Raw genomic sequence first — 26,146 nt, 5'->3', positions numbered from 1 at the left:
GAGCAGGCAGTATTTTAGTCTACTCATTGGGTTGTGCTCAAGTTAAGTTGTTTCTCAAAAACTGTAAGGCTATATTCCTCTTAAAAATTAAAACGATAATTGCATTACTCAAATTTATAAACATCCTCCTAATACAAAGTGTTTTGGCTACAAGCCAAGTTGTGAATTTCACAGTGCACAGCATAGAAACATGCATTAGAAATACACCACCACCATGGCAACTGACCACACTGGGTACCTATACCTTATTAGTAGACACTTTGTAGTAAGTTAGCCCAGTTTATGCTCATCTGCATGGGAAGAGCACATTTGCATATTGCTTTGTTCTAAACACAAGTGCACAGTGTCTGAATGTGCAGAACTCCACCAAAAGGATTAGAGTCAGAAGCAATAAACAGTGATTTTACAACAAACGTGGGGTGTGCTCTACCTGTCACATTAGGTCTGGAAGGCAAGAATATTAACAGCTCTGGAACTAAATCAAGGTGTTCACATTACAAAACAGAAATATTTGATCTCTTGCAAGTGTTAGTCTGTAAATTACCATTCTCCCAATCACCCAAGTTAATACATTTTCAGTTAGCACCACCTGACCTTAATTGTGCCCTGTATAAGGCACCATGAGTGTGCTGCCCTTAGTTGTGCTGAGCTTCACTTTTGACACCTGAGACAGCAAAAGGCAACAGGAAAAATAAAGGTGGCATAAAACAGACAGAGGGGGAGATGAAAGTATAACAGAATAGCTATCCCTGAATGGCAGGACCTTGGAGAATCTTGAATTTGTCCCTTAAAGCAGACACAGTGAGCATGCATTTGGGTATTTGTTGTAGCACACCGTTTGAATTGATATGTTCAAAATCTAACAAGCAAAATGTGACTTAATGAGCTCTTCACTGCCCAGCTGGGAACAAATGAATAAAATATTCTTTGGGCAAAGAGCAATCCTTCAAAATATGAAGCAGATGGATTATCTGCATTTTAGGAAAAGTTTTTCTTAATCTTAGATATATTTGAAACAGGGAGGTGTTTTCCTTATACCCATTGAAGACAGCCATCTTCACAGTGAACAAATTAAACACTCAGGACAGAGAAAAGACTATTGGGCATCTCAGGAAGGGGAGCCCCTCCCATCTCCACAGAATCAAATTTCAACATCCAGAAGGGTATTCTGTGATAGTCTGTTTACAGAAGAACCTTGAGAGATGAATTTGTCCTTTTTTCGCCCTTATAATTAGGTGATGTCCTTCTGTGTATCCTGAAAAATTACTTATTGCATACTAGCAATTCATATTTGTAATATGCATCTTCATGACTATCTGGAATTCTAAAGAAATGCTATAAAAACAATAGTATCTCTTTTTATATCAGCTGTGCTTTTTTTTTTAAAGCTAGTATTTCCTAAGAAAACAAACTTCTGCCATTGAACTGTTTGCCATCTCTTCTCCCATACTTTTCGACTGGTTAGCAAATTTGACAAATATGAGAGATCTCTAGAAATCTCAGTATGTTTTCGACTTCAAGAAATTGTGAAGTTACAGGTAACTGGTAAATGAGGGACAAGTGGGCAGAACTCACCCATTATTAATTTGCTGAGGCACTAGTACAACACCCTGGCTGGAAAGAGCACCAGTGTCATCTCCCTGCTGAGACACAGTGTGCTCTGTTGTGCCCTGCTTGCCCAGGCGAATGAGCCACGGCTGACAAGGAGGGAGAGAGCTGTTGCACAAGGGGAAGGGACATGCAGGAAACTTCTGCCACTTGGCAGCAACCTGCCCACATGAACTTCTTAAGCCAGCTTTGACACCAAGGCACTGTAGCAAAGCTGCCTCTGAGCTAACTGGAGACTAATCTGACTAAAGCACATCTCACTATCACCGTGAACACCTTCTCGTGTAAATTACAATTCTTCAACACTGCTGTTGCCTTTCTTGCCACACAGTTTAACATTTTCCACTGCCTGTCTGATTTCATAGTTATTCAAGTTCCCCGGGCCAGATTTACACTGTAGTTTCACTGAAAGTAAATTTGTCACCAATTCACTCAATTGTTTAACACATCTTTTGCAAGTTTACACAATACCTTTCATTTGAATTCCTCGGAAGTTTTAGGGCAATTCATTTACCTATGTTAAGTATGAGGTGAAAACATATACCTTTTTTTGGATTTGCAGGAAGGAATCAAATTGATGAAATCTTGATACATGGATGGCCCTGAACAGGAAGCATTCTGAGTATTTTATTTTTAACATGGGTTTAATCAGGTAGCATGAAAATTCTTGGGGTTTATTTAGATGAGCAATTGCCAGCAGCACTACAGACTTGATAAAGAACAACAGTAACCCTAAAGTAGTAAACTTCAAACTTTTGCTTAAAATCTCACAGCAAGTGTATGTAGCATCAGGATTTACAGTGAACCCAAACCTTGAGGAAACAGTGACATTATCATTCTCACAGCAGTACTCTTTCACCTCTGTTGGATACCTGCTAGCAAATGCCCCATCTCCTGCAGAAAGGATGCATCCTATACCCACATAAAAGCCATCTGCTGATGGACATGCACCACGTGTTGCACTCATGCAGTAGAAAAACTTGGACCACAATTTAGCAAGCTGCATTCCTGGACTGAGTACTACATTACTATTAGAATCAGACAACTTCCAAGCCAGCAGGCACTGCAGAAAAGCTATGAATCCCAAAGGATGCAGCCATGTCAGCTTTCACACTGTCATATGCTTTCTCGTTTGAAAAGGTGATGTGTTATCTTATTTTTAGTTATTTATCTGAAGCACCAGTGCCAGGTGTATGTGGTTTTAGTTTTAAAAAACTTGCTTCTCTAGCTTAAACTTGGGGTCTGGGGAAGATTCAGAACTGACAGAAGTAATGACAACTTCTCATAGTGCACTTCAACACGTAGCTGCAGTTAATGACATCAAGGCTGTTCAGGAACCTGGAGATTCCTTCAAATCTGACAACAAACCAGCTTCAGCAGAATTTCTCCTATGCATGGAAATCTTCCCCAGGAACTAGAACCATTCACCACAGAAAGAACAGAAAACTAACCAAACCACAACAGACCTGAGCCCCAGCCTCAATGGGTTAGAGTCTTGTAACTCTCTACCAGTAACAGGAGATACCACATCTGCCTTAATCCACGACTGCTCACAATGTCAGTACCTTTGTTTTGATAATATCAGACGTTACTGGTTCCATTTCCACCTAATATAACAGAAAGCTTTTGAAAAACTACTGAAGTACTTCAAAATATATATACCTGCTTTCAGGCCCCAGTTATTCACATCTTTACAAAAGAAAGATGTGGCTACTTAACTGGAGAAAGACCTTAGTGAGAAAGAATTTCATTCAATTTGTTAACAGCTTATCTTTTTATTTTGTCTTCATTCAACATTAGTAAATAGGACTGTGAGGGGGGCTGTATAATGCCTTCAAAGAACAAAAGCTTCTATGCACAGAAATAAAAGAAAGAACAGAAAGTTGCAGGGCTGAATTACCTGAAAAAGTGAATCCTAAAAACCAATTATATAGCAGTGTAAAACAACCATGTAAAACAGAGAAGAAATGTCACTCAAGACAGGTGGAAGGGATACAACACCCTGTCTCATACATTTTATCAGGTGCTGGTTCTCAAATTAAAGTCTTCTTGTTACCTTGCTGGATTCCTCCAATTGAGTGCCTCGTTTCCAGGCCTCAGAGAACATGGAGCTGACAATGCTTTGGGAACGGACATGTCCAGCTGTCTGGGTGTCAGAAACTCCACTGTCAGACTGATTAGAATGATTTGATTGAGATTCTGTTCAGAAAAAAAGTTAAGGAACAGTTAGCATACTGAATGTAAGAATTTCTGAATGTAAGAGTTATGTCAGTACACTTATAATGCAACTCTTGTTAAACATGTCCCCAGAGGATACTGCTCCCAGTAATGACTGCATAAGCTCCAGCTCACATCCAGGCCATGACCACCTGGAAAATGAAACAGTGCAACAGATGCCAGGTATTAACCAAGCCTGAAGCTGCATAAAGATGAGAGCACATCAGATATGTTTCAAAGTAAAATCACACTGCAGCTGTATGGGTTCTGAACCATGCCTCATGCCTACACTTTGGAAAAGCCCCATTTCATGCAGTGCATGCTGCCTGCTCTCTCCAACACCCCCTCTCAGCACAACCTTAAAAATGGACCCTGGGCACAGGCCGTGAACAGGCAAACTGCACCAGCCAAGGCAGGACACTGCTTCCAACAACCCATTCCTCAACACAAGAGAAGAACTGGTGTGCATCCTGCAAATAGCCAACACAGATGATGCTCTGGTCCACGGGGTGTCTTGGCAAGACAGCAGCAGGCACTGCCAGACCAATTTATTCAGTCTGGCAATTGCTTTCTGTGTAATCCCAAACTGTCCTGGCACAAGCTGGGATGCAACTTTGGCAGAACATGCCTGGCTGGTGGGCTGTGGCTCAGCTCCCTACAAGAATTGACACTTTAAGAGAAAGATAAACACCCAGCCTGGATGGAGAAATTGTCAGTAACCAAGGATTTACTGCTATGCCACACAGTTGAAACAACAAGGTACCTTCCCAGTTAGACTGCTCTTGCTTAGCTCGTTCTTACAGGCTACTTTCTGAACCTGTCCAATTCAGTAGTGTTATTTCCCAACCCCTATCTGTGGTGGATGAAACACCTTCACACAACAGCACGTTTTCAATAAAGAACCTAGGCCCTGAAGTTTCCAAAAAACCCACCAAAGCATCAGTCAGCTCTGAACAGTGAAATTACACTGTATAAACCATTTATTTTTTAAACTGTTACATGCAACAAGAAACCAGCCCCAGTTCTGCTGAGAGATAAACAGGAGCACATTAATGCAGACATGCACAATTTGACATGGGAACAGAAACAGTATTTTCAAAGTTTTCTCTAAAAAGATTGTTTGGATCTTTGCATTTGGGCAATATCAGAGTTTGGGCAAAGGCTATTTCTCATTTTCCAGTTTCAAATATTTCAGTTAACAAAGCAGTTTAAGAACTACATATGTATGTTCTATGCATCATTACAATATACATTTTTTTCAAATAGGTGAAAGTAGAGGCATCAAGAATTTGAAATGTTGATTCCTCCTCTCTGTATAAGAAAAACATTGGTTTTGGGAGGTGAACAAGAAAGTGCTGCATATTTCAAATACATACATCACTGCAAGTAATATAGCAAAATAGGTTTTTACCTGTGTGTATATATACACACAGATGAATGTTATAGATAAAGTCTATGTTTTAGACTAAACACAGCATGAAATATTTTGGAGAAACAGTCAATTTCCTGCAATAGTCTCTCTTGAGGCATCCAGACAGCAGAGGATAACAAAGGCAATTGAATCTTTGTATTATGAGATAGACCACATTGTTACCTGGCAAACTAGATGAGCTGGAGCCTGACTTGATACTGGAGCTAGACAAGGAGGTCCAGTCATAGGCTGATTCTGTTCTCTTCAGTGCTTCCTGATAGTTCAGGTATAGCTGCTTCCCATACTAAGCAAAATGACAAACAAGTTTAACAACTCTATACAGGCTGTGTACTCCTTTCAGACTGTTAAACTCCACCTCTGGCTTCTCTACTACATCTTTCCTCCTGCCAGTCCCCCCAAAGCAACACAGGCTCTATGTTAAGGAGTTTAGCCAATATTAATAGTATTAGTAGAATTGCTGAAAGAAAGAAAAACAATTTATTCATTCTAGAAGAGACAGTGTCAAGCAAGAAATGGCCCAATGATTAAACTAAGACAAGCTGAGGATCTTGGAAATCAACTCTATTTTCTAAATTCTCTTTTCCCATAAGCCTTCTATTTTAAAATCTGAAAGGAGCTGGCTAAAATCTATCCATGATGCAAGTCAGAACTGTATCATGTGACAGGGGTGCAGCAGCAACAAGAAAAGGCCCAATTACTGAATTTTTATAACAAAGCCTAATAATTTTGCTAAGGAATAAAAAAATGTAAGAAGATTTTACAGTTCATGTTCAGAATAGTTAAACAGAGGGAAGTTAGATTTACCGTGTATTTTACTAAGTAACTGTAAATGGTTTTTTAAGCAGGTGATGACTACTCATGACAGCAGTGTAAGATGCCTGGGGGTTACCTTAGCAATGCGGATGCCATTGATCCACTGGTGTAGAGTTCTTACATCATCACAGCAAAGGTATTTGATATACTGCGACTTCTTCTGGATCTGAGGATGCTGCAAAAAATTGTGCACTCTCATCAATGTTTTCATAGCTAGGAATGCAAGGAAAGAATTTATTTGTTGAGGTCCATATAGATAAACCTAATGCTGGAAGCTCTTCAACAGTAGTCTGTATTTAAGCCCACTTAAAAATGTTCCAGAATATTTCTGGAGGTGAGTTTCAATGGGGATTGCTTCACAAACACACACTTGGCAGCGTGTCCAGCACGTACTGATTTCAAGTTTGAAACACTAAGAAAGGGCAAGTCTTTCACTATTTTAGGGCTGTAGTCCTTTCTAGCCACCAAGAGTCTTCAATACCTATGGACTGACTCACCATAGTCAGTTGACAGAGACAACTGATATTTCACCTTTCTCTCACATAAAAATCCCCCAAACTAGAGGAAAACAAACACACTGGTGGCCTTCTCTGCCTTTGCAGGCTCAAGTGAGACACTCCCCAAGTGGCATGCTGTTAAGCACAATTCCATACTCAGCTTGTAGAACCTTCAAGACTCTCACCCTACTGATACAGAGCTATCATCTAAAAATACTTGCTGCTCCCACATGCATGTATAAAAAATATAAAGGCACTGCATTTATCAATTCAGCAGTCAAGAAGCAAACTCATGTTTTTCTAAAATCAGACACTGGAAATCATTCTGGATGGACTATTCAGTTGTTTCCTGTCCATGCTGTAGAAATTACAGGTCTCTCAGCTGTTGGGGTAACTGAATACTGATAACAGTTCTTATAATTTCCTCTGTTAGCTTACAGCTCAGTGACACAACACAGTTTTGCTAGAGGACTGTAGGTATTTAAGTTTTACTGAAAACTACCTGAAACATATATCAAAGAACTTTTAAGCTTTTCCAGAATATTTTATCCTTCCAACACAATTATTTTAAAATGAACATTAAGATGTTTATGTCCATAAAGAGAATATATATAACAAATTTTCTTATGACAGTAGATAATTATTTTCATTTTTCACTACCAGCCTCCTTCACATACATGTTGTATAACAAAGAAGAGTCTACAGAAGTAAATACAATTACTTCACTAACAAGCCAGCTTCTTCCTGGACTTGTTAAAAAATTTGGTTCTATAGAAATAAAATAACTTCTCAGAAATCTGACATTTAGGACCAAGGACTTAACTTTATATGCTAGCACACAAATGTTACATTTAACAACAGCACAGCTAACACCTAACTTGAGCATACTAAGTTTTGATATAAACAAAAGAGTGAAGGTAAAGAGAAATCCAGTCTGGATGTCAGTAGAGAATTAGGCCTTCAGTTTGTATTTGCCATTCACCTATTCCAAAGGAGATACTTCTAGCTTAGTGAGCCTCTGTGGCACAAAACTCCCTTTCTATTGAAAAAACTATATGGTTTCTATACATTTGTACCAACTGAAAACAATGATGTAACATTATAAGAACCGATGAAGGCAGAACTGAACCCTGCTTAATACAATAATTTGGTGACTCATCAGCTCCACACAAAATACAGCTTCACTTGGTGTAAGTGACCCAACTAAATCTACCCCATTAATTTACTTAGGGACAACTTCTAAACATTTTTGTGTCTTCATTAATGTTACCATTAAGTTTTATGCTCAGAACGGCAATAATTTATTTTTTTTTAAATCTACTTTGTGTGGTCAAAAAGCCTGAAAAAATAATATACTATTAACCTGTCCAAATGATACAGACAGAAGTGGCACGTAAGTAGAAAAAAATCAATTTACTTCAAGGAATTGATACATACCTACGAATACTGACATTTTTGTTTGCATTCAATGACCTATAAGAACATGGAAAAATGTTTCTAGTTTCAGCTGTATGTTCTCCACTAATATCATGTCCCATATTTAATATTCAGTGTCTCCTCAGTGGGCTCACAGACATGTTGTCCTGTCCACTGGAAAAATGAAATCCTTTTTCAGGCAGTGGAAAGGCAGCCACACACGCCAGGCACAGTAAATGGTCTAATGCACTGACACGTAACTCCAGAGCAGGGAGGGGAAAAGTGCAACTATAACCATCACTTGTTACTGTCACCATTTCAAATCCATGCAGACATGTTACTTGCTGTGAACACAGTGTGAAAGCCTGTTCTAAAATAGCTTGGTACCCAGCTATCTTGCAAGAACTGACACCATTCTGAACGCTATGTGGGAGTCAACAGAAACTAGGAGATGTATTGATGCAATTAAAATACCTTGATGCTCTCAAGTCATTAGATCTGTTTAAGATCAGGTCACTGGTTTTATAACAGTTTTTGCTACTCGTTCTTTCTATCTGTCCTTTATACTCAGAAGATGCCTTTAACAGCATCCCTTTTCCCTCAGGTTGGTCTACAAAGGCTAGACTTGAATATTTAATATCAATTTCTGCACTACTCCGGACCTACACTGAGAAGATAACTCTCTGGATTTAGCATTTCAAGGGGTATTATCTCTTTGAACCTAAACAGTTGTAGGGTAGAGAGTTGCCAAGTGGAAAAGAAGACTTTAGTGTATGTTTTAGAGTATAATGAACAATTAAATAGACTGGCACTCATCAGTCTGGAAATAAAACAATTCAGGGCAATATGAAAAGGTTAATGAAGTCATGACCAGCACAGTGAACAGGCAACAACTGTTCACTAACTGTTGACATTGTATACAAGAACTAGAGGAAAATGAAATGAAAAGCAGCTGCTGGTTCAGAACAAGAAAGAATGTATTCAAGGTGTAGGCAACTGCTGCAGTGTTACCTTTAGCACTAAACAATAGTCTGTGGGTGCCTTGTACTTGTTCCGATAGTCCTGCCCATAGTAAACACTGACATGGTCTAGCTGTAGAAAGCACACAAGATCCCGTGAGACCTAGGAAATACAAAAACGGTCATTTACAAAGTATCCTTATAAAAATCCACACACATTGACACAATCAGTCTAATGCTATGATCCAATACTAATATAAGGTCTAGTTAAGGTCAAATATTAGTTTCAATTTGATTCAAAAACTGCCAGCACAAGAAGGAGATATAGCTATGCATAAACTCTTTCATCACACCTTCATTTTTAACTGAATTCAGTCTGGTTTTTGTGTTTTGTCTTCATTTTGCATTTTGACAACATTTTACACTGAACTACTAATGTTTACTCAGAGCAGGTGTCAGGAGAAAGTAAGTATGACTGGTTGATCAAGAAGTTATCAGCTGCTGGTTACATTTCACCTTGGTAATAATCAAGGTGTCCAAATTCCAGTGTGACTGAGTAGAATTCTAAAGATGTTTAGCCGTGAGTGTAAGGCAAAGAATTTCAACAGGCTACTTACATACAGATTGTTTTAATGAAGCAAAACATTATGGAAAGAACATCTGACATGCATTCAGCTCTAAAAGGAGCTGTTGTGCTGATAGACATTTCCTCTTTTTTCCCAAATGTATGGGAGGTGGACTTCCTGTACTGGGAATCATCTGATGCTGTCAAGACTGATGATGGATGACTTGAACTCACAGTGGTTCAGCCTTGAAGCTGTATTGTATTTGTAGTGGCATTCTACTTATTTTACATTACTGATACAGAGAACATCAGTAAGTGATCCTGAAGAAACGGAATTACATTTACCAGATTCGAAAAATGTAGCTCCAATTGGTTCAAAAAGAATCCCATTTATATGAACTAACTAAACATAATGAAGTTATGCAGACTGATTGTGGAGCTGGTCTGATACTTCATGATTGACATTCCCAGAGTGATCTGGTCCTCCATCTGAATTCTGCTTGAACAAAGACCAGCTTCTTAGCACCACCAAAAGCTTTTCCTCAAGTATTTCAGAACACTTAACCCTAAGCTAACTCAAGAAGCAGATCCCTGTGTTCTTGTATTTTTAAGCTGGTGTTACACCCTTCAAGTGCTGCCACAAAAATTCACACAAGATTTCCATGATAAAGCCAGCCTTTTAATTAAGGGATGTAGCACTTGGAAAGGCACAGCTAAGCCTCAACTTAAAGCCAACTCTTGTGTGCACTGCTTACCAGCAATAAACAATTCAGAGCAATTGCTTTAAGTAGCATACCTTTGCCTTCCCTTTAGGGACATAGTAGATTCCAGAAGCCCGAAGAAGGAAGTAACGTTTCTTCCAAGATTTCTTACCATCTTCTTTTAGCCACAAAACTCCCTCAATCTCTGGCACAGTTACAGAACTTCCACAGAAGCATTCCTGCCAATAAACACAGTGGTTTGGGAAACAGGCAGAACAGAGAGCATGCAGTGTTTTGTTTTGAATGACTGAAATTCTTTATCCAAGGAATGCACTCGTAGCAGTGACAGCTCTTTTTTCACATGAGATATGAGCTGCAGACTAATCTTAGAAGCAATAAGGTAATTCAGACAAACACGATGGGGAGGCTGAGCATTTGCTCAGTGCAACGACAAAAAAATCATTAGCAGCTACTGTAAAGATTTTCTAACCACTGCTGCTCAGCAATAGATCCCCCAATGCCTTTACTGGCTTTAAGGTCACAAGCTCACTCTATATAGCCTCCTATGTATAAACACACACAAACCTACTGTGCATCCATCAGATACAGCTGCCATTCATTCCAGAAGTGCTTCGCTGCTACTAACTGCCCACAACACTGCAACTTCTGCTAAGGTTCTATTTATAAAGAACTAGCAGAGAAAACCAAATGCTTTAAATATACTCCAGATTAATATGCAGCACAGAGATTTATGAATAATCCTAGAAGACAGAAAGAATTGAGCTGAATTACAATTCTCTGCATGTTGTGGCTTCAAACAATTTTTTCATCCATACAAGCACTTACTAAAACCCTTATTAACAATATACTAATAACATGCATATGCTACTTTTAAGTTAAACTGCTTTAATTTTAATCCAAAATTAAATACCCCAAATATTTACCTTTGGGTGACTACGTAAATAATAATCATTATTCTGGAAATCAAGTGGAACCTATGGCACTTCAGCCATGTCATAAAAATGTTTTTTCAGCTTATGAAGGCTATAATTTACTGTTTGCTTTATTTGCTCCACACTTTTATGCCCTTATTTTTGTCAGATGGTTAATGTGTTTGATAATAATCAGTTTTCTGTCATGCATTTCTCAAAATTCAATATTTGGGTTTTTTTTAAATTTTGAAATGTAATTGAAAAAAATTATTTACTACTTTGCTTATTACCAAAATTGGAAATATTAACTTAGACCAGTCTCCAGACCCATGCTCTAGAATTCTGTCAAAATAAAAATTTGGAAAGTGCTAGTAAAAATTCTCTACCACCACAGGTCAAAAAACACGTGACAGTTCTGCAAACTTCAACTTAAAATTAGTGGTTTTAGCCACAGCTACAGGCAACCTCAATTTGATTATCACTGTGTATGATATTTTAGATACTGAACTAAATACTAAACTTTTTTTTAACTGATCAATCTGAAACAGTGTTACATTAAAACAGCCATTTATCTCAAATATAACATATTCCATTCAGTCTTCCAGAATTATGTTCAGCTCTGTCCATCAATTTCAATCAACACAACCTTTTGCAGTTTGTCTTCAAGCTCCAAATTGACCTCTGTATCCTTTTTGGTTTGACATTCTTACCTCTAGAAGCACCTCTTTATTTCTGTCTGCCATCTCAGAGGTTTCTTTCTTCCCCAGAAGATAGTTCTATAACAAAAGAAAGTTTAATATTTCTGTAGGCATTCTGAAATCAAGCCAAATGGCATTTCTTGTTTGCTCTTCTGTAGCAGTATGAACAAAACTTTGCAGACTAAATGAAACTGTCAGATTGCTAAATAATACATTGAAGTAACTTATAATCACCTTTACCAGAAATGTCAATCAGTCCACACTCTTACCTAACAACCTCATAACAACATCATCCTGCCTTTCCACAGATCAAAATCTCTGTTACAATGCATCCAGAAATAAAAATACTATGAACTTGTAAATACCACAATAAAAATATAAAAATCTCCCAGAGATCTGTTACTGTCATTATTTCTTAAAAGGAACTTAATTATGCACAGCACTATATCTTATTAAATAAGTTTTTTACTCTTATTCAGTTTGGAAAAGACTGGGACAATGAAAAACATTTTCCTAACCCCTAGCTCTAATACTGGAAAAAACCCAAATATTCACAAAGTTTCGTCAGTTCAATATTTTACATCAACGAGAAATATTTGGTTTATGCTGGTACATCAGTGCCTACTATATGTAATGATAGTAAACCTATAATCTACAAACTTCTAAAAAGAATGTAGAGTTTTGGTGCTTCAATGCAAAGCACTTGCATAAGGCTTGGTTTTTAGATCTTGCTTAAAAATAAATAAAATCAAGTAAACTGATGTCCCATAGAATGAACACGGAAAACGGATACCCTGTTTAAATCCAAAACATTTGCAGCAGATGCCATACAGATATAAAAATAATCTATCAGCTCAAAAGGGAATAAATTAGGTAGGAGTTAAGACAGAGATCAAATGATACTACAGACAGAGATCAAATGAATTTTCAATGCAAATTCTTCCAAGAGCCACCTTCTGCTTTTCTGTTTCTTTTCCTCCTCTCCCCTAGAATACCAAAGTGCTGCCAGATACCAGGTCTGTAGCTACCATTTGAGAGAAGAGAGGTCTTTGAGGCCATGTGAGAGCAAGAGGGGCCTTTGGTTTCTCATCCAAGGAGCAGGAAACACAGGTGAATATAGGCAAGTCCCAGCTTCCACAGGAAGGGACACACTCTCTTCTCTTCACTTGCCATCTGACCATGGAGTAGCTATTCTCTTAGATTTTGTCTTCCCCTTCTTCCCAGCAATGTAAGAATGCACAGTGGAAAGACATTACTATTAGCAATATCTGTCAACACCTTTCTTGCATATTTACATAATTGAGCAGCACTAAGTATGGGTGTAAATCCCTAGAAACTGCCTGCCTTCATGTGCATTAAAACTACTTACAAACATATTAGCAAACAGATTGCTTCAGCTCAAGGTTGTCTCTTAGGGATTGACTTTGTGCCAACAACACTGTGGATGTACACAGTGCTCAAGTGTAGAGTTGCCTGGCATTTTAACACATACACAAGCACCAAAAGGAAAGTATGGAAATTAATGCTACCAAAAAAGTAAGAAATTGCAGTCATCCACACACGCATTCAGCACGAATCTCAGGCTTACCTGTGGGTTCTTGAAAAGTGCATATTTCTCTATACGTTCCACAAACATTAGTTTGTTTTGACTATCTCTTGTCCAGTTCAGGAGATTTTCAACTAAATTTTCATGATCTTCAAAGATCCTTTCTGCAGCAATAACAAGTGAGCAAATACATTGGAATCTGTAGCATTTTGTGATAGAAACTAATAGAAACTAATCTGTAGTCATTTCTAAGAGACAAGGCATATATAAAATAGAGTTCAAGATCTACTACAGTGGGGAAGAAGTTTATGCTAAGAGACTAAAAGAACTTAGTCCACTTCCAGACATGCCTGGTTTAATTTTAATTTCCAGTCACTCAACATGGACTTTCTATATCTTCAAGCTTATAGTTCCATCAACATATAAAATGTTTTTTACTTATCTGAGAAGGCCTACCATCCCACAGGAACACTGCACACTCAAATGATAACATTTCAAAGTTTATAAGCACACACAAGAAGGTTATCATATTTATGTGTTTTCTGCTCTACACAATTCCCAGAGGAATGGATTGGGCAGCTTTTTCAGCACAAAATTTGTTTCTTTATCCCCAATGACTATCTCACTCATAAAGTATCAAAAAGTAGTGGGCAATGATCAGAAGGAAAACAAAATCCTTCTGAAATGCAGAATACCATAGCTAGTAGGGGCTTTGTAAAGAAGTCTGAAAACTAACACCGTCTACTTCCTATGATCTCTATTGCTCAATAAATGATGTCTCAACAACAGCTTCTGAGAACTTTGGTTCTCAGTCAAACCTCAGTCAGAACTTTGGTTCTCAGTCAAAACTCTGAGCTTTGACTCTCCATTGAAGAAGTTACACTGTGGACTAGTAAAACACTTCAGAGTACCGAAAATAGACAAAAGAGAATAAAGAAAAAGAGAAAAATTTATTGAAATGGTAGAAAATAGCTAAAAATCCTCATTGCAAAATAAATAAGTAGAAATCTTTTGGAAACCACTAGATCAACTTTCTCATCCTTTTAAACACACTGAAGCAGAGTCTAGCTGTTTACAATTTGTTCCTTCTTCATATAGGCCACACAGTGGCATTTCAGGAAATCAATTTTTTCAGAATCCTCTGGGACCTGCTTGACCTTTCAATTGCACCTGAAAGTAGAACATGATTTTTTTGCACAAAATCAATTCCCCCACATTCTTACAGTGTGTATATGGCTGATCACAATCTAGCAGCTATTGCTAATGACGACTCAGATGAAAGATGACATCTCAACATCTTAATGTGAATGTAACAAAATGTCATCTGCAGGGAGTGTCAGATGGCAACACATTACTGTGGTCTGAGTTCTAAGAAGTTTCTGAGTTACAATTCATGACTTCCATCAAGCTCTATAACAACACAGCAACAGTGCCTTCTAGTAAAGTAAAAAAGTCACTTTACAGCTTCATTAGTGATACTGGATATCTTTCAAAACATATCAACTCTCGTTAAAAGAACACAGTTTAATAAACTTCTAAGGTTTTGAGCCTAGTAAGATAGTAGTTTTTATGTGATAGGTAGAAGATTCAAAGAATACTCTGTCAGCCCAAAACAACTGTTTGGCATGCTACACTATCTACAATAGACAAGGTTTCACCAGAAGAGAGAGGAAACAATAACTTTCATTGTAATTTGAAATCAAGGTTGTTTGGCTTCAGTTCTGTGTATTTCTTTAATCAAAGCCAATAGATAAGATGCACCTTACCCATTCCCCTTATATTCCATTAAGATGCTATATCTTTTGGCTAAATAAACAATGTGGTATGTGCAATGAAGTGCAAGGGAGCTTAAACTGCTTTTAGAGGAATGTTGCTAATTGCATTAAAATATTGAACAGAGAAAAAATGTAGATAGCTTTATATAATAGGAGTTATTAGGATCAGTTCAAAATTCTATTTACAAGGAAGAAGAAGCATAGTGAGTGTTTTATCCCTTCTTTCTTCTGTGAAGAACAAATCAAAACCAAGAGGCTCAGTGACCACACTAGCAAGATTTCTACATCACACCACAGAATGTAGTCATGATTTTAACATAAAAGAAGAAATAATTTTCAGATCATTCTGAAACAAGGTCAATCATGAACTTTATTACATCAATTAGCATTTACTACATTAATGAATGGGATGATGAACATTACGAAGACAAGTATTTAAATCATTCTGAGGATGTAGACTAGTGCTGCATCAATGAATAAGAATTAGAAATGCTTATAATTATTACTTACCCATTTGCAATTCAGAGATGGTTTCCACCAATGACCAGTCTAAACTGTAGCCACAATGTGATTTATCCATCAGATTGTCTAATACTTGTCTCACTGTTTGCCTCTCATCCACCATCATTGTTTTTGAGCTATCATCAGACATATGGACTCTGATCACCAACTGTTAAGCAGAAAATTAAGAAAATAAAAAGAAGGATTAATCTGCCACATTTCAAATAAAAATAAAGTTTCTAAGATCTTGTTTATTCTTCTAAGGTTTTCTTACAGTAGTATAAAATTCAATCAAAACACTCCCTCAAAATGTAAGAAGTCATAAATGATGGCTAGATATTTGTATCAGACACTTAACAAGGTACTGCTCTCCTTCAGCACAAGAAAGTAAATATAAAGGTCTTTCCAACACAATGAGGAAGTCCTTCAGTTGTGTGTTAAGAAGGAAAAAAATCCTTCCTGTTGAAGTGTTCCTGCTCTGATAATAAAGTTTCTTTCAGACAATATCTAGGTGGAACAAATGTAGATACAGAGCTCTGCACAAGTTTACAAAGAATCAGAATTCAGATGTGCAGTTTAAGCTTTCTGCTCACTTCCTATGGTATTTTCTAAAAGTGGTTATTATGTAAACAATATAGCAATACTAAACCTTACTTTTCTGGGGAATATGAAGCAGTAGTGTGAAAAAATCTGCTTTTAGAACACAATGGCTTTTCATAGGCTTTTTAAAGAGGTCACTGTCCAGAAACAAAAATCCAGTTATTTTTTTTAAACCAATCAAAAGACTTAAGACAACAGATTCATTTTGCCAATCATTATTATTTCCATTTTTACATCTTGTTCAGCTGGAAAAGATAAAACCTACTAGCAATAATACACTGGTTGACTTTTTAATTCCCATCATCCAGCCAAGAGAGTTTTTCAGCTTTTGAGCTACAAACAATTAATGCAAAAGGCATTTTAAGCTACTGAAAAACTCCAGTCATAAAATAAAAATGCTAAATTTTAAGGGCACTCTATATTCTTTGAGAGTACATCAAGTAATGGCAGTAGACTTTCTCCATTTGGTAATCTCTGTCTTTAGTCTGGAATACTTCTGGGAATACACTGGGAAGTCCTGCTATGCATAAAGGGAAAAGGCTTGTGAAGAAGAGGCTGTGAAGAAATCAGGCACAAATTTTAAACATGTGACTGCAGAATATATATGAACAATCTCAGGAGGCTGGACCTTCATTTCATGGCTGAGTGGAAGTTGGTAAGATCTTCCCAATGAGCACTAGCTGAAAAACAAGCTATTCCTTAAGGAAAACAATGTTATTCCATATCCTAGTATTTTCCTGATTAGGTCCAGTCTAGATGGGAAAGCATACTATCACTGAAGATTAGAACACTACAGTCTTCCTATTTTATGAAGGGCAACTTAAAGGTAATATACATAAATGAAGTTTGCCTGCATTTTCCAGGTTAAAAAAAATAAAATAAGGATCTTATAAATTGGTATAACTAACTTACCTTTTTCACTTGTGCTTCTTTAATCTTCTCTAATGCAACCCTAATCTTCTCAGCTTTCAGTTTAGCAGCCTGCTCTTCCTAGGGGGATACAACACACAATTCCAGTTAGCACAAACTTCATTCAGGTCTCAGTGGGATGAAGTTTGAGGCTACCATGCTTTGGAACATGAACTGAAATGCTCATTTGCTTAGGTATAAATCTCCAACTATTTCTTAGTGATGATGAAAACTATTACTTTTTAAGACAAAAAGTGTTCCTATCTAATATTTAGAGATACAACTGCCATTAACTCCAAAGGAACATACTGGAGGTACCTATTTTGTATAGACACTTGGCATTTCTCTGTTCTCCTGTACTGTAAATAGCCTTATGCTACCAAATATTTTAGCACATTGTATATTTACAGTCATAGGTTGGGACAATACATATTCAACAAGAGTATACAATGGAGTACACCCAGTAGATTTCTGGCTGATCAACATAAAACACAAATAGCATGCCAAGAAGTATCCAAATTTAACAGCACACAAAGTATGGAAACAAATCCTTTAACTAGGATTCCATATTACATGCATTAGTTTGAAAGATTTTAAACTGTTAAATCCATTTGCAATAAGAGGTTTGAATGCTTGCTTTGTCTTTACTAAATCCAAGCTCTATTTCTCCTTGTTTTAAGTATTATAAGACACAAGGCGAATAAGCATTCTTTTGCTCCTCTACATAATCTATTTTTATTACAATTGGAAATGCATTAAAGATTCAGGTAGCTTAAATCTATTTGCTGATACAAAAAAAAAAACTGTGTCTTTTTAAGACTAGTAATAAAGATTTTTAAATTCTGGAGATTACAGATATTTCTGCTGAAATTGCATTTGAAACATGCACCAAAAAATGCAACCACTCTGTTAAAAATGAAATATGCAGTTTTCAGACTTTCAAAATCTTAAACTGTAGATCTTCATTGTGATTAATATCTAAAACCATCATAATTTCTTTAAAATCTCTAGCACAAACAAGTCTATTAAAACCCACACAAATCCCTTCCAAAACATTCAGTATCCTTAAAAAAGAATAATTAATATTTTTCCTAGAGGTGAAGTACCACATCCCATCACAACATGCAGCATGCTACAAAAACACTGAGTTCTCTATTGCTTTCTTCTAAGAATGTAATTCATAGTTTCTTTACCATGTGTTTAGATGGTTGCTTTTCTTGCAAAAGTCAAGGTTCAGCTATTCTGAAATCCACAGAGTTTAAGTTTTTGACTTCTCAATAAATTACTAATATTCATACCAACTGCTAAAGAACATTCCCTTGTTATTTATTGCACTCTTAGTAGCTTTTGGTCCTTCACATCTGTGGCCATCCTGTGCACCAGAAAAAACATCAGCTGGATAGAGCAGTATGCTGCCTTGTGAGAACAGAATTCTTTTCATTAAAATGAACCAGTAAGTTGACACGAGCAGAAATAATGTGAGCCTGAAACCTTATCTGGGCACTGAATTACCCAGGAACATTGCTTTTACTAGTCTGCAGGGAACGATGGCTTTTTATTCACAATAACAATGGTGTCCAATAGCTTAGAAAGGTTAAATCAGATTAGCATTCTATGAAAAACAAGCCATGCCATGATAGCAAGAATCTTTTATTTTTCCTATTCATTAACAGCAACCACTTCAATGTGTAGAAATAAATTATTACTAAAAAATGAGGCTTCACAGCACCAAGCCTGACAGAGGCCAAGAAGCATTTGGACAATGCTCTCAGGCACATGGGGTGACTCTTGGGGATGTCCTGTGCAGGGCCAGCACTTGGACTCAGTGATCCTTGTGGGTCCCTTCCAACTCAGCTTATTCAGTGATTCTATAAAAGACTTGGAAGTTTCTAGAAGTGATGCTATGCACTTGTTCATGAAATCAGCAAAAGCAAAAGACTTATTTTACCAAATATTGGAGAAACTGTAATTCATAGTTTAAAGAAGCTGCTCATTAACCCAATCAGCACAATTTTCCAGCCCATTTCACTGTACACCAGTGCAAAGGATCACCTGCTTGCCACAGCACACAGGCAGCAACACCAGGGCAAGCAACAAGCAGCTGTGGCCTCTCATACACCTGTGCCAATACAGCTAAAATATCTTTGGTGACCTCAAAGTTTATAATCCATCATTCCCTAAAATGCTTTTGAAAACAGATAAATATGTAGACCAAAGAAGATTTTAAGGACTTACTATTTTAATGTGTACCAATTACTTTTCATTTCCTACTCAATTTAATGTGAGTCCAGAGATTAGGATTCTTTAGGCTTTATTAGAGTTTAACATAATCAGTTTAAATTAAAAAAATCCCAAACCAAAACAGAATTACAATTATCAAATTAAGAACTGGCTTCAACAAGCAAAAAATTGTAAAAAAGAGGTCTGAAATTACTAACTGGAGAATACAGCAAGAAAAAGAAAGCAAGAATTCAACATTTCTGAAAGCATATAGTAGTCAAAGATTTTAAGCTATTTTGAGCAGTAATAAAGTAAGCTCAGGTCACTGCTGCATCACTGCTGATGTGGCAACCAATGTCTCATGGGAGAAGGAGGGGGAATTATGTATTTTGATTTCTTAATAAAATAATTTAGTAACTCCCCAAAACTCACAACCATGTGTTCTGTTTCTCTCCTAATGGCCCAGGGAAACAGTCCCCTGCCCATCGAAGCCACCTGAGAGCAGCACTTAGACACAAACACAGGTCTCTCCTCCGGCTGTTCATGAAAGCAACACAACTTCTACCCAGGAGGAAGCATGGGCAGTCCAGCAGCTTGTGCTAATAAGCTAACAATCCTTTTCACTGCACAGGGAAACAGGTGACAGATGGCAAAAAAAACCCGACTGCAACTGCAAACTACTTAAACTGTTCAATGCCACCAACTAACAAGGCCAGCACATCCAGTCCAGCCGCATCCACCCACGTGTTTGTTTCCCTTTTGCTGGCAAATACTGGCAGCAGTGATGGAGTTGCTAAAGGATTACAAAGATGCAGTAAATCGCAGGGCTGTCCCAGGCCCCCAGGCGGTCCAGACGATGTCAGTGGCTGCTGTGCCGGATCCCTGCCTCCCCTGCACAGCATCAGTGCTCACAGAGCGCTCAGCGCTGCTGGCACACGGCGCCGGCACAGCCCGGTGCAAGGGGAAGTGACACAGCACAGGAGTTCAGCAGGAGGCGCTCCCGGGTAGACTGCCTTCACAGCACGGGCAAGCCTTGGAAACACACCCAGCAGATACACACACACTCTTTATAAAAACATTAAACATAACGGACATTAATTTCCACCTCTGGCAGGAAAGGGATGTTCTCTTATAACAGCAATATGCATCACCGCCAAACTGTAACAAATTCCTCACTTAACAGGACTATTCTGGGACTACTGTTACACTTGTATTTTGAAGCTTTGACCTAAGATTACTTTTGGTTACGGAAAATATTGCACCTGATCAAAAGAATACCTGGCAACGTACTTATATACAGAACCTGTTAGTCCAAAATATTCAAACATATTGTGAACCAAAATGGAAATTGCATATCTCTTCAGTGCAAAGGTCTAAAATTAATGACTTTCTTTCATTTATATACCAGAACTAAGTTTTGAATAATTTTAGCCTACAGTGAAATATCAGAATGAAAAACAGAAAAAAATTATTTAAGATTTCTGTAATATAATGACAAACACAGTCTCCTCCTCCAGTTTCCAATTAAATATGCAGTTACAAAATATTCCAGCTGTGTCTTGGCATTAAAGATGCAAGATGCGTGCAATGGTGGAGCTGACCTTGCTCAAACGATTTTGTGCCTCACATTTCTAGGCTGGGGCTTTATTTTTTCTTTCGTTTTATTTTTTTTAAAGTGTTATTAACTAATCTCTTTTACAGAGATAACAAATGGAATGAAAAAAAAAAAAGAGGAGGGGGGCATCACTTAACAAAGGTACTTAGAAAAGCCGGTAATTAAAGGTAAGAGGTAACAAAGTCCACATTTTACTGAAGTTAGCAAGGTCCACAAACTACAAAATACATAAAATTAAGACATTTCTTCTCTGTTTAATATTGATTTTTTTTCTGAATTTTTTTCTTTGAATGCAGGTAAGAAGATAACTAAATACACAAATAGCATTGATTTCTGAAGGACTAAAATCAGGTATCTACTGTTTATTTTCCCAGCTACAGTCTAGCCTTGGGTAGAAAGGCAATCACCTGTTTTGCAAGGACTCTCCTTGCAGACCTGTACTGAAACAGAGGTTCCTGTTACCATATTAAGATCTCCATTTGTACCTAATTACCCAAAACTTCAAGACATCTTTATTAGCCTCATGTTTAATGCATATCAATCTGAATAATAATCTCATTAATGAAGTTTTCTGTTGATTGCTTTAATTTATTATTAATAAGAACACTAGAACAAGAATGTATGTGATCAGCACTAAAACCAAAGGTGTGAATATTAAGAGCAATTCTTCTGTATTTCTCGATAAATTCATTAGGACAAGCATAATGTTCCTACCCTAAAAATGTTCCATTTGTGGCACAGTCCATCTATAAACAGTGAACTTGTGTTTACAGTAGTATTTCATGGTCATTCACAAAACATATATTTACTGCATTTCTTCTCATAGTAACTCTGAATAACCTCTATCTGGGTAAAGCAGAAAGGCAAGCAAGACATGAATATCTAAAATATCACTAAATGTGCATGTGCATTCACCCTGGTGAGGGCTTCATCCTCCCTAACGTAGACTCCCCACACATTTCCTCCTTCTTCCTTCCCAGTTTAGTACAGACCTTTCTATACCTCTGGAACATTCCTGACATTGCCACCATATTGCATTATGCTACTAAATATGGAAATGGCTGTGGAGTGGTACTATTGTTTTAGGGGTTGTGTCTGAGAATGATTCACCTGAAAGGTCTCAGATATTATGTTATTACACTTGGGTAGTGCCATATTTGTCCTTTGTTCTACTTCTTTGTTCACCATTCACAAACGTTTTGCTATTAGAAGTCCAACTCAAACACAGAAGATGTGTTCTGTGTTTGATGTGCTTCTGAATGGAAATTAGAAAGCAGCAGCTACATTTTAAATGTGCCTCAAAGTCACACTGGCTCTTGTCACAATTTCCCACAAAGGATCTTCTTCCCCACAGCCCGTAGGGGCAAAGAAGGCCCCGTATCACTGAGGAAGATGCTGAAAAGTCCTGCATCTGGTATTGACCTCTCAGGTGCACCAGTGGTTAATACCTCCAAGCAGACTTGTGCCCTTTTGAAGTTATGCTTCAAGATGTAGCAGAACAGAACCTTAATCAGCAGAGACGTTCTGTCTGCCTGAAAGACTACTCAGACTAGATTTGACAAAGCTGGTGGTGATGAAATAAAAAATCCAAAGGAATTTCACTGCAACCATCTGCAGTACAGTATCATCCACCTGCCTCTGAACAGGACTTGCCTAGTAACAGCTTTAGGCCAGGCTTCTCACCAGGGCAAACAGTTATACAAGAAACAGTACTGGGATCTGGGACCAGGAGAAAACAGCGAAGGGGAGGGGAAGAAACCCAAACAAACCAGGCAGACAAACAGGCCCTAGAAAACACAGTAGGGAAGAGTGGAAAGAAGACTACAATGTAACAGAGGAGACATTACAACTAACTGGCAAGGAGTTTTAGTTGGACAAAAAGCTCAAGGGATATGCAGAACAGGGCAGAAAGATTTCAGAACATTGGCTGATTATCTAACAGTGCTACTACAATAGATTAATATAAATAATATATAAATTATGTTTTTATTATACTGACAAAGTATATAATATCATTACCGTAATAAAAAAGAGAAAAGGTGATATTAAAGTTGCATAGGACATCACAACTTCCTCAGAAAGCTTTTAGCTTGTCCTTACATTCTTTGCAGATTAGAAATCAATTGCTGCATTTTTAAACTGCATTAAAAAAAAAAAAATCTCAAAGAGATGCTTAATTCAAGAATGAGCACATCTGAATCAGAGTGGCCTAAGATGCATGAAGCCAAAATCACAACTGATTTATCAAAAGACTGATAGAATTACAGGAACCAAAATTTACAAAGCAAGGGAATGAATGTCCATAAGAAGAATTTGTGTCTTTCAAGTCAAGAAGAAAAGAAAAATAGCATATCTGCTATTTGGAAAGAAAAGGTATAACATGATTCCTTTCCCTCCAGATGCTGACACACTGTCTGAATCATTACTTCATTAAATCACTATCATCTGTCTTCCTGAATGTAGCTTCACATGCATCAGAACAGTAAAAGAACTACTCGCTTCAAAATCCAGCATGTTACATTACTGTTTTCACAACCAAAACGAAGATGTATTTGAGCCCTGAATATTCTCTCAAAATTATTTGTGGGTACTCTTATTTCACAGTAGCAAACTTAGTTTTCAATATTCATTATAGCGAAACAAGTTTGCAGACTTGACAGTAAAGCTGCATTGCTTTATTTTCAATATTCAATAACTTACTTTACACTTATGCTTTCACTTCTTTCTGTTTTCAAACAATGGTTTGAATGCTGTGTCAACAGCAATACCTGGAATTATATCTAAAAATGAAGAGCTCACCAAAACAAATACATAATTTTCTGTGCTGAGATCTGCCCTGTGCTGCAACAAGAACTGTGTGTGTGCATGGTTGTGATGCAGAAGAGATCTAGTCCACGGCTAGAATTTTTACAATTAGTTATATTAGCAGAGGACAAGAATGGTTCTAGTTTCAATATAAGATGCAGACATACCAGAGAAGGGGAAGAAACAGAAGCAGGTAAAGACAGTAAGAAACAGCTGACACACCACGGATACCAGCACAGACCTGCAATATGATCCTACAGTCAACTAATCTTAACACCTTGTTAGAAGGAAATGCCCCATTTCTTGGGACTGCTTCACTCAGAGAGGCTGTTCCAATGTTACAGCTTCCATTTCATCATTTTGCTAAAGGTATTTCGGCCTGCAGGAGCTGAGATGAAAAGCAGAAAGTTCCACGGCAGGCTGGTGTGCTCAGGAATCAGAAGCAGAAGGCACAGCTGTACTGAACAGTCACAAGCTGACCAACATTACCCTCAGGAAATCAGAAGGCTCACCAAAACCTGAATCAAAGAGCTATGAAGCCTAATTAACCACCACAAAGATTTATAAACACAAACATTTAACTTTGGAGTGTATTAGAATGCCTGATAGGAGCTACTCCATGGTCATATGACACAAAGAGATCATTTAATGCACTTTTTAAAATTGAGTTGCTGTATGGTAACTAACACTCATCCCACATATAAACAACCAGAAGGGAGGATCTGAAGACACATGGAGATGAAAGAAAATTGTGGTTTCTGTTTGTGCCACAGCTGTTGTTAATCCATTTGCAATCAAGCCAATTGCTGTTTTGGTGGCTGTTTGCTTTGTTGGGTAGTGCAGGGGGGCCAAGAGCTATTGGGGGTGGGTCAAGGAAGAGGTATGGACTTAAAATTTAAGCAAAACAATCACAAGAGCAGAAGATTACTTGCTTTTGGCTGTTTGTACTTCTCTGGAAGACAGCCTGAAAATCTGTTGTCAAGATACATGCTCAGCATTTTGAGAAAAATATTAAGGTATTTATGAAAAAGCAGTAAACTAGTTCTAAATTTTTATTGCTAAATACAGACTACTTAAGCCCAGTGAACATTACCCTTATTCTTTTGAGGTCACCAAATTGCATTCAGGCCTGCCTGAGGTGTCTCCATAGAATGTCCATTAATTAAAAAAAAACCCCACAGAAATGGTTTTGCAGTATGTATTAGCATCAGAGACATCTGACATCTCAGTTACCAAATATTCAAAGTTCTGAGCTACATGAAGCTGTTTGTCCTTCATCCCAGTCTGTATTTTCATCAGAGATTTATAGCTTGCTCCATCCTTTGTCCTCTAGTTTCAAAGGAAATACACATGGAAGATATAAATCTTAGCAAATTGAATGACAATTTGTGATGTCTTAGTACATTACTGACCTCTTTCCTGTAAAAAAAATGAATTTATAATCAAGATTTGTACATACCTGGCTCATTAAACCACTGTCTTACTAGGATATTCTCCCCACATTACATTCAATCAACATTCAAAGTGTTATAAAAAATATCCCATTACTTACTAGTTTGTCTTTGATACAGCAAGAGAACTCATTTTAAGGCTACTAATGACTTTTAAAACTACTAAACACTCCCATATTTTTCACAGCTAGGATCTTTTTTTAAACTAGTGAACGGCAACAAGAACAAAAGAACTTCTAGCTCAGTACATTTCCTTTTCAACTAAGGCATTTTACCTGCTAATATGAGTATTAAGTATTTGTCAAGAACTTGAACACTGATAAGTCTGCAGAAAAAACAATGCAATTCAGCCTTTAAAAGCACCTTGGATAATCAGGAAAATCATGTAAGTAAATGCAGAAGTTCGGGGAAAGGGCAGGGGTGGAGAAGCATAGCACACACCAAAAGCATTCTTTCTACATAGAAATAGTCACATATAGTAGAAAGAAGCATCATCACCTTGGTCAGCAAATGAGAAGGCTTTCCTGCAATGTTTCTCAGAAGAAGGGAGGTTTCCCTGTCCAAATAGGAGTGCTTGTGCAGAAAGAAAGAGAAAGAACATAAGTCAAAGGAAGTCAGTATAGTAATTTTATGGTGTCTTGATTACAGAAGATAAAGCAGAGTTTAAAAGAAAAAAACCCCTACATCATCACTTTTTTCCACTTCCATAAAAACATGAACATTCCCAAATCCTATGAGCCTGATACACTAATGTGAAAGTTAATATTATGCTAATAATATTTGTCCTAATAGAAGACACTATTTTAATCTCCTGTACAAAATGTCACACAATAGAATTAAGAAAACTTTTGCTTACCTGCCACTGGTTTCTTTTCTGCAAGAGAAA

The 26,146-nt window shown here is 37.4% G+C and overlaps 1 protein-coding gene across 2 annotated transcripts in view; it reads right to left on the bottom strand.

Annotated features, from left to right (window-relative positions):
- RAPH1 (Ras association (RalGDS/AF-6) and pleckstrin homology domains 1) overlaps nucleotides 1–26,146 on the bottom strand; it is an 89,007-nt gene that overhangs the window by 8,833 nt on the left and 54,028 nt on the right. For both annotated transcript variants that reach the window (XM_088167901.1, XM_014880299.2), the window contains exons 5-13: nucleotides 17,173–17,250; nucleotides 15,670–15,829; nucleotides 13,427–13,548; nucleotides 11,851–11,916; nucleotides 10,304–10,447; nucleotides 8,995–9,105; nucleotides 6,147–6,245; nucleotides 5,420–5,540; nucleotides 3,665–3,807 (exon numbers count right to left, since the gene is read on the bottom strand). In XM_088167901.1, the coding sequence (XP_088024027.1) occupies nucleotides 3,665–3,807; nucleotides 5,420–5,540; nucleotides 6,147–6,245; nucleotides 8,995–9,105; nucleotides 10,304–10,447; nucleotides 11,851–11,916; nucleotides 13,427–13,548; nucleotides 15,670–15,829; nucleotides 17,173–17,250 (1,044 nt within the window). The remainder of the gene's footprint in view (nucleotides 1–3,664; nucleotides 3,808–5,419; nucleotides 5,541–6,146; nucleotides 6,246–8,994; nucleotides 9,106–10,303; nucleotides 10,448–11,850; nucleotides 11,917–13,426; nucleotides 13,549–15,669; nucleotides 15,830–17,172; nucleotides 17,251–26,146) is intronic.

Source organism: Sturnus vulgaris, chromosome 7, assembly GCF_052056855.1.
Source record: "Sturnus vulgaris isolate bStuVul1 chromosome 7, bStuVul1.hap1, whole genome shotgun sequence".
In the NCBI taxonomy this organism is placed as follows: Eukaryota; Metazoa; Chordata; class Aves; order Passeriformes; family Sturnidae; genus Sturnus; species Sturnus vulgaris.
Note: the sequence above shows the minus strand (reverse complement) of the source record. Positions and strands in the feature narration are given on the sequence as shown.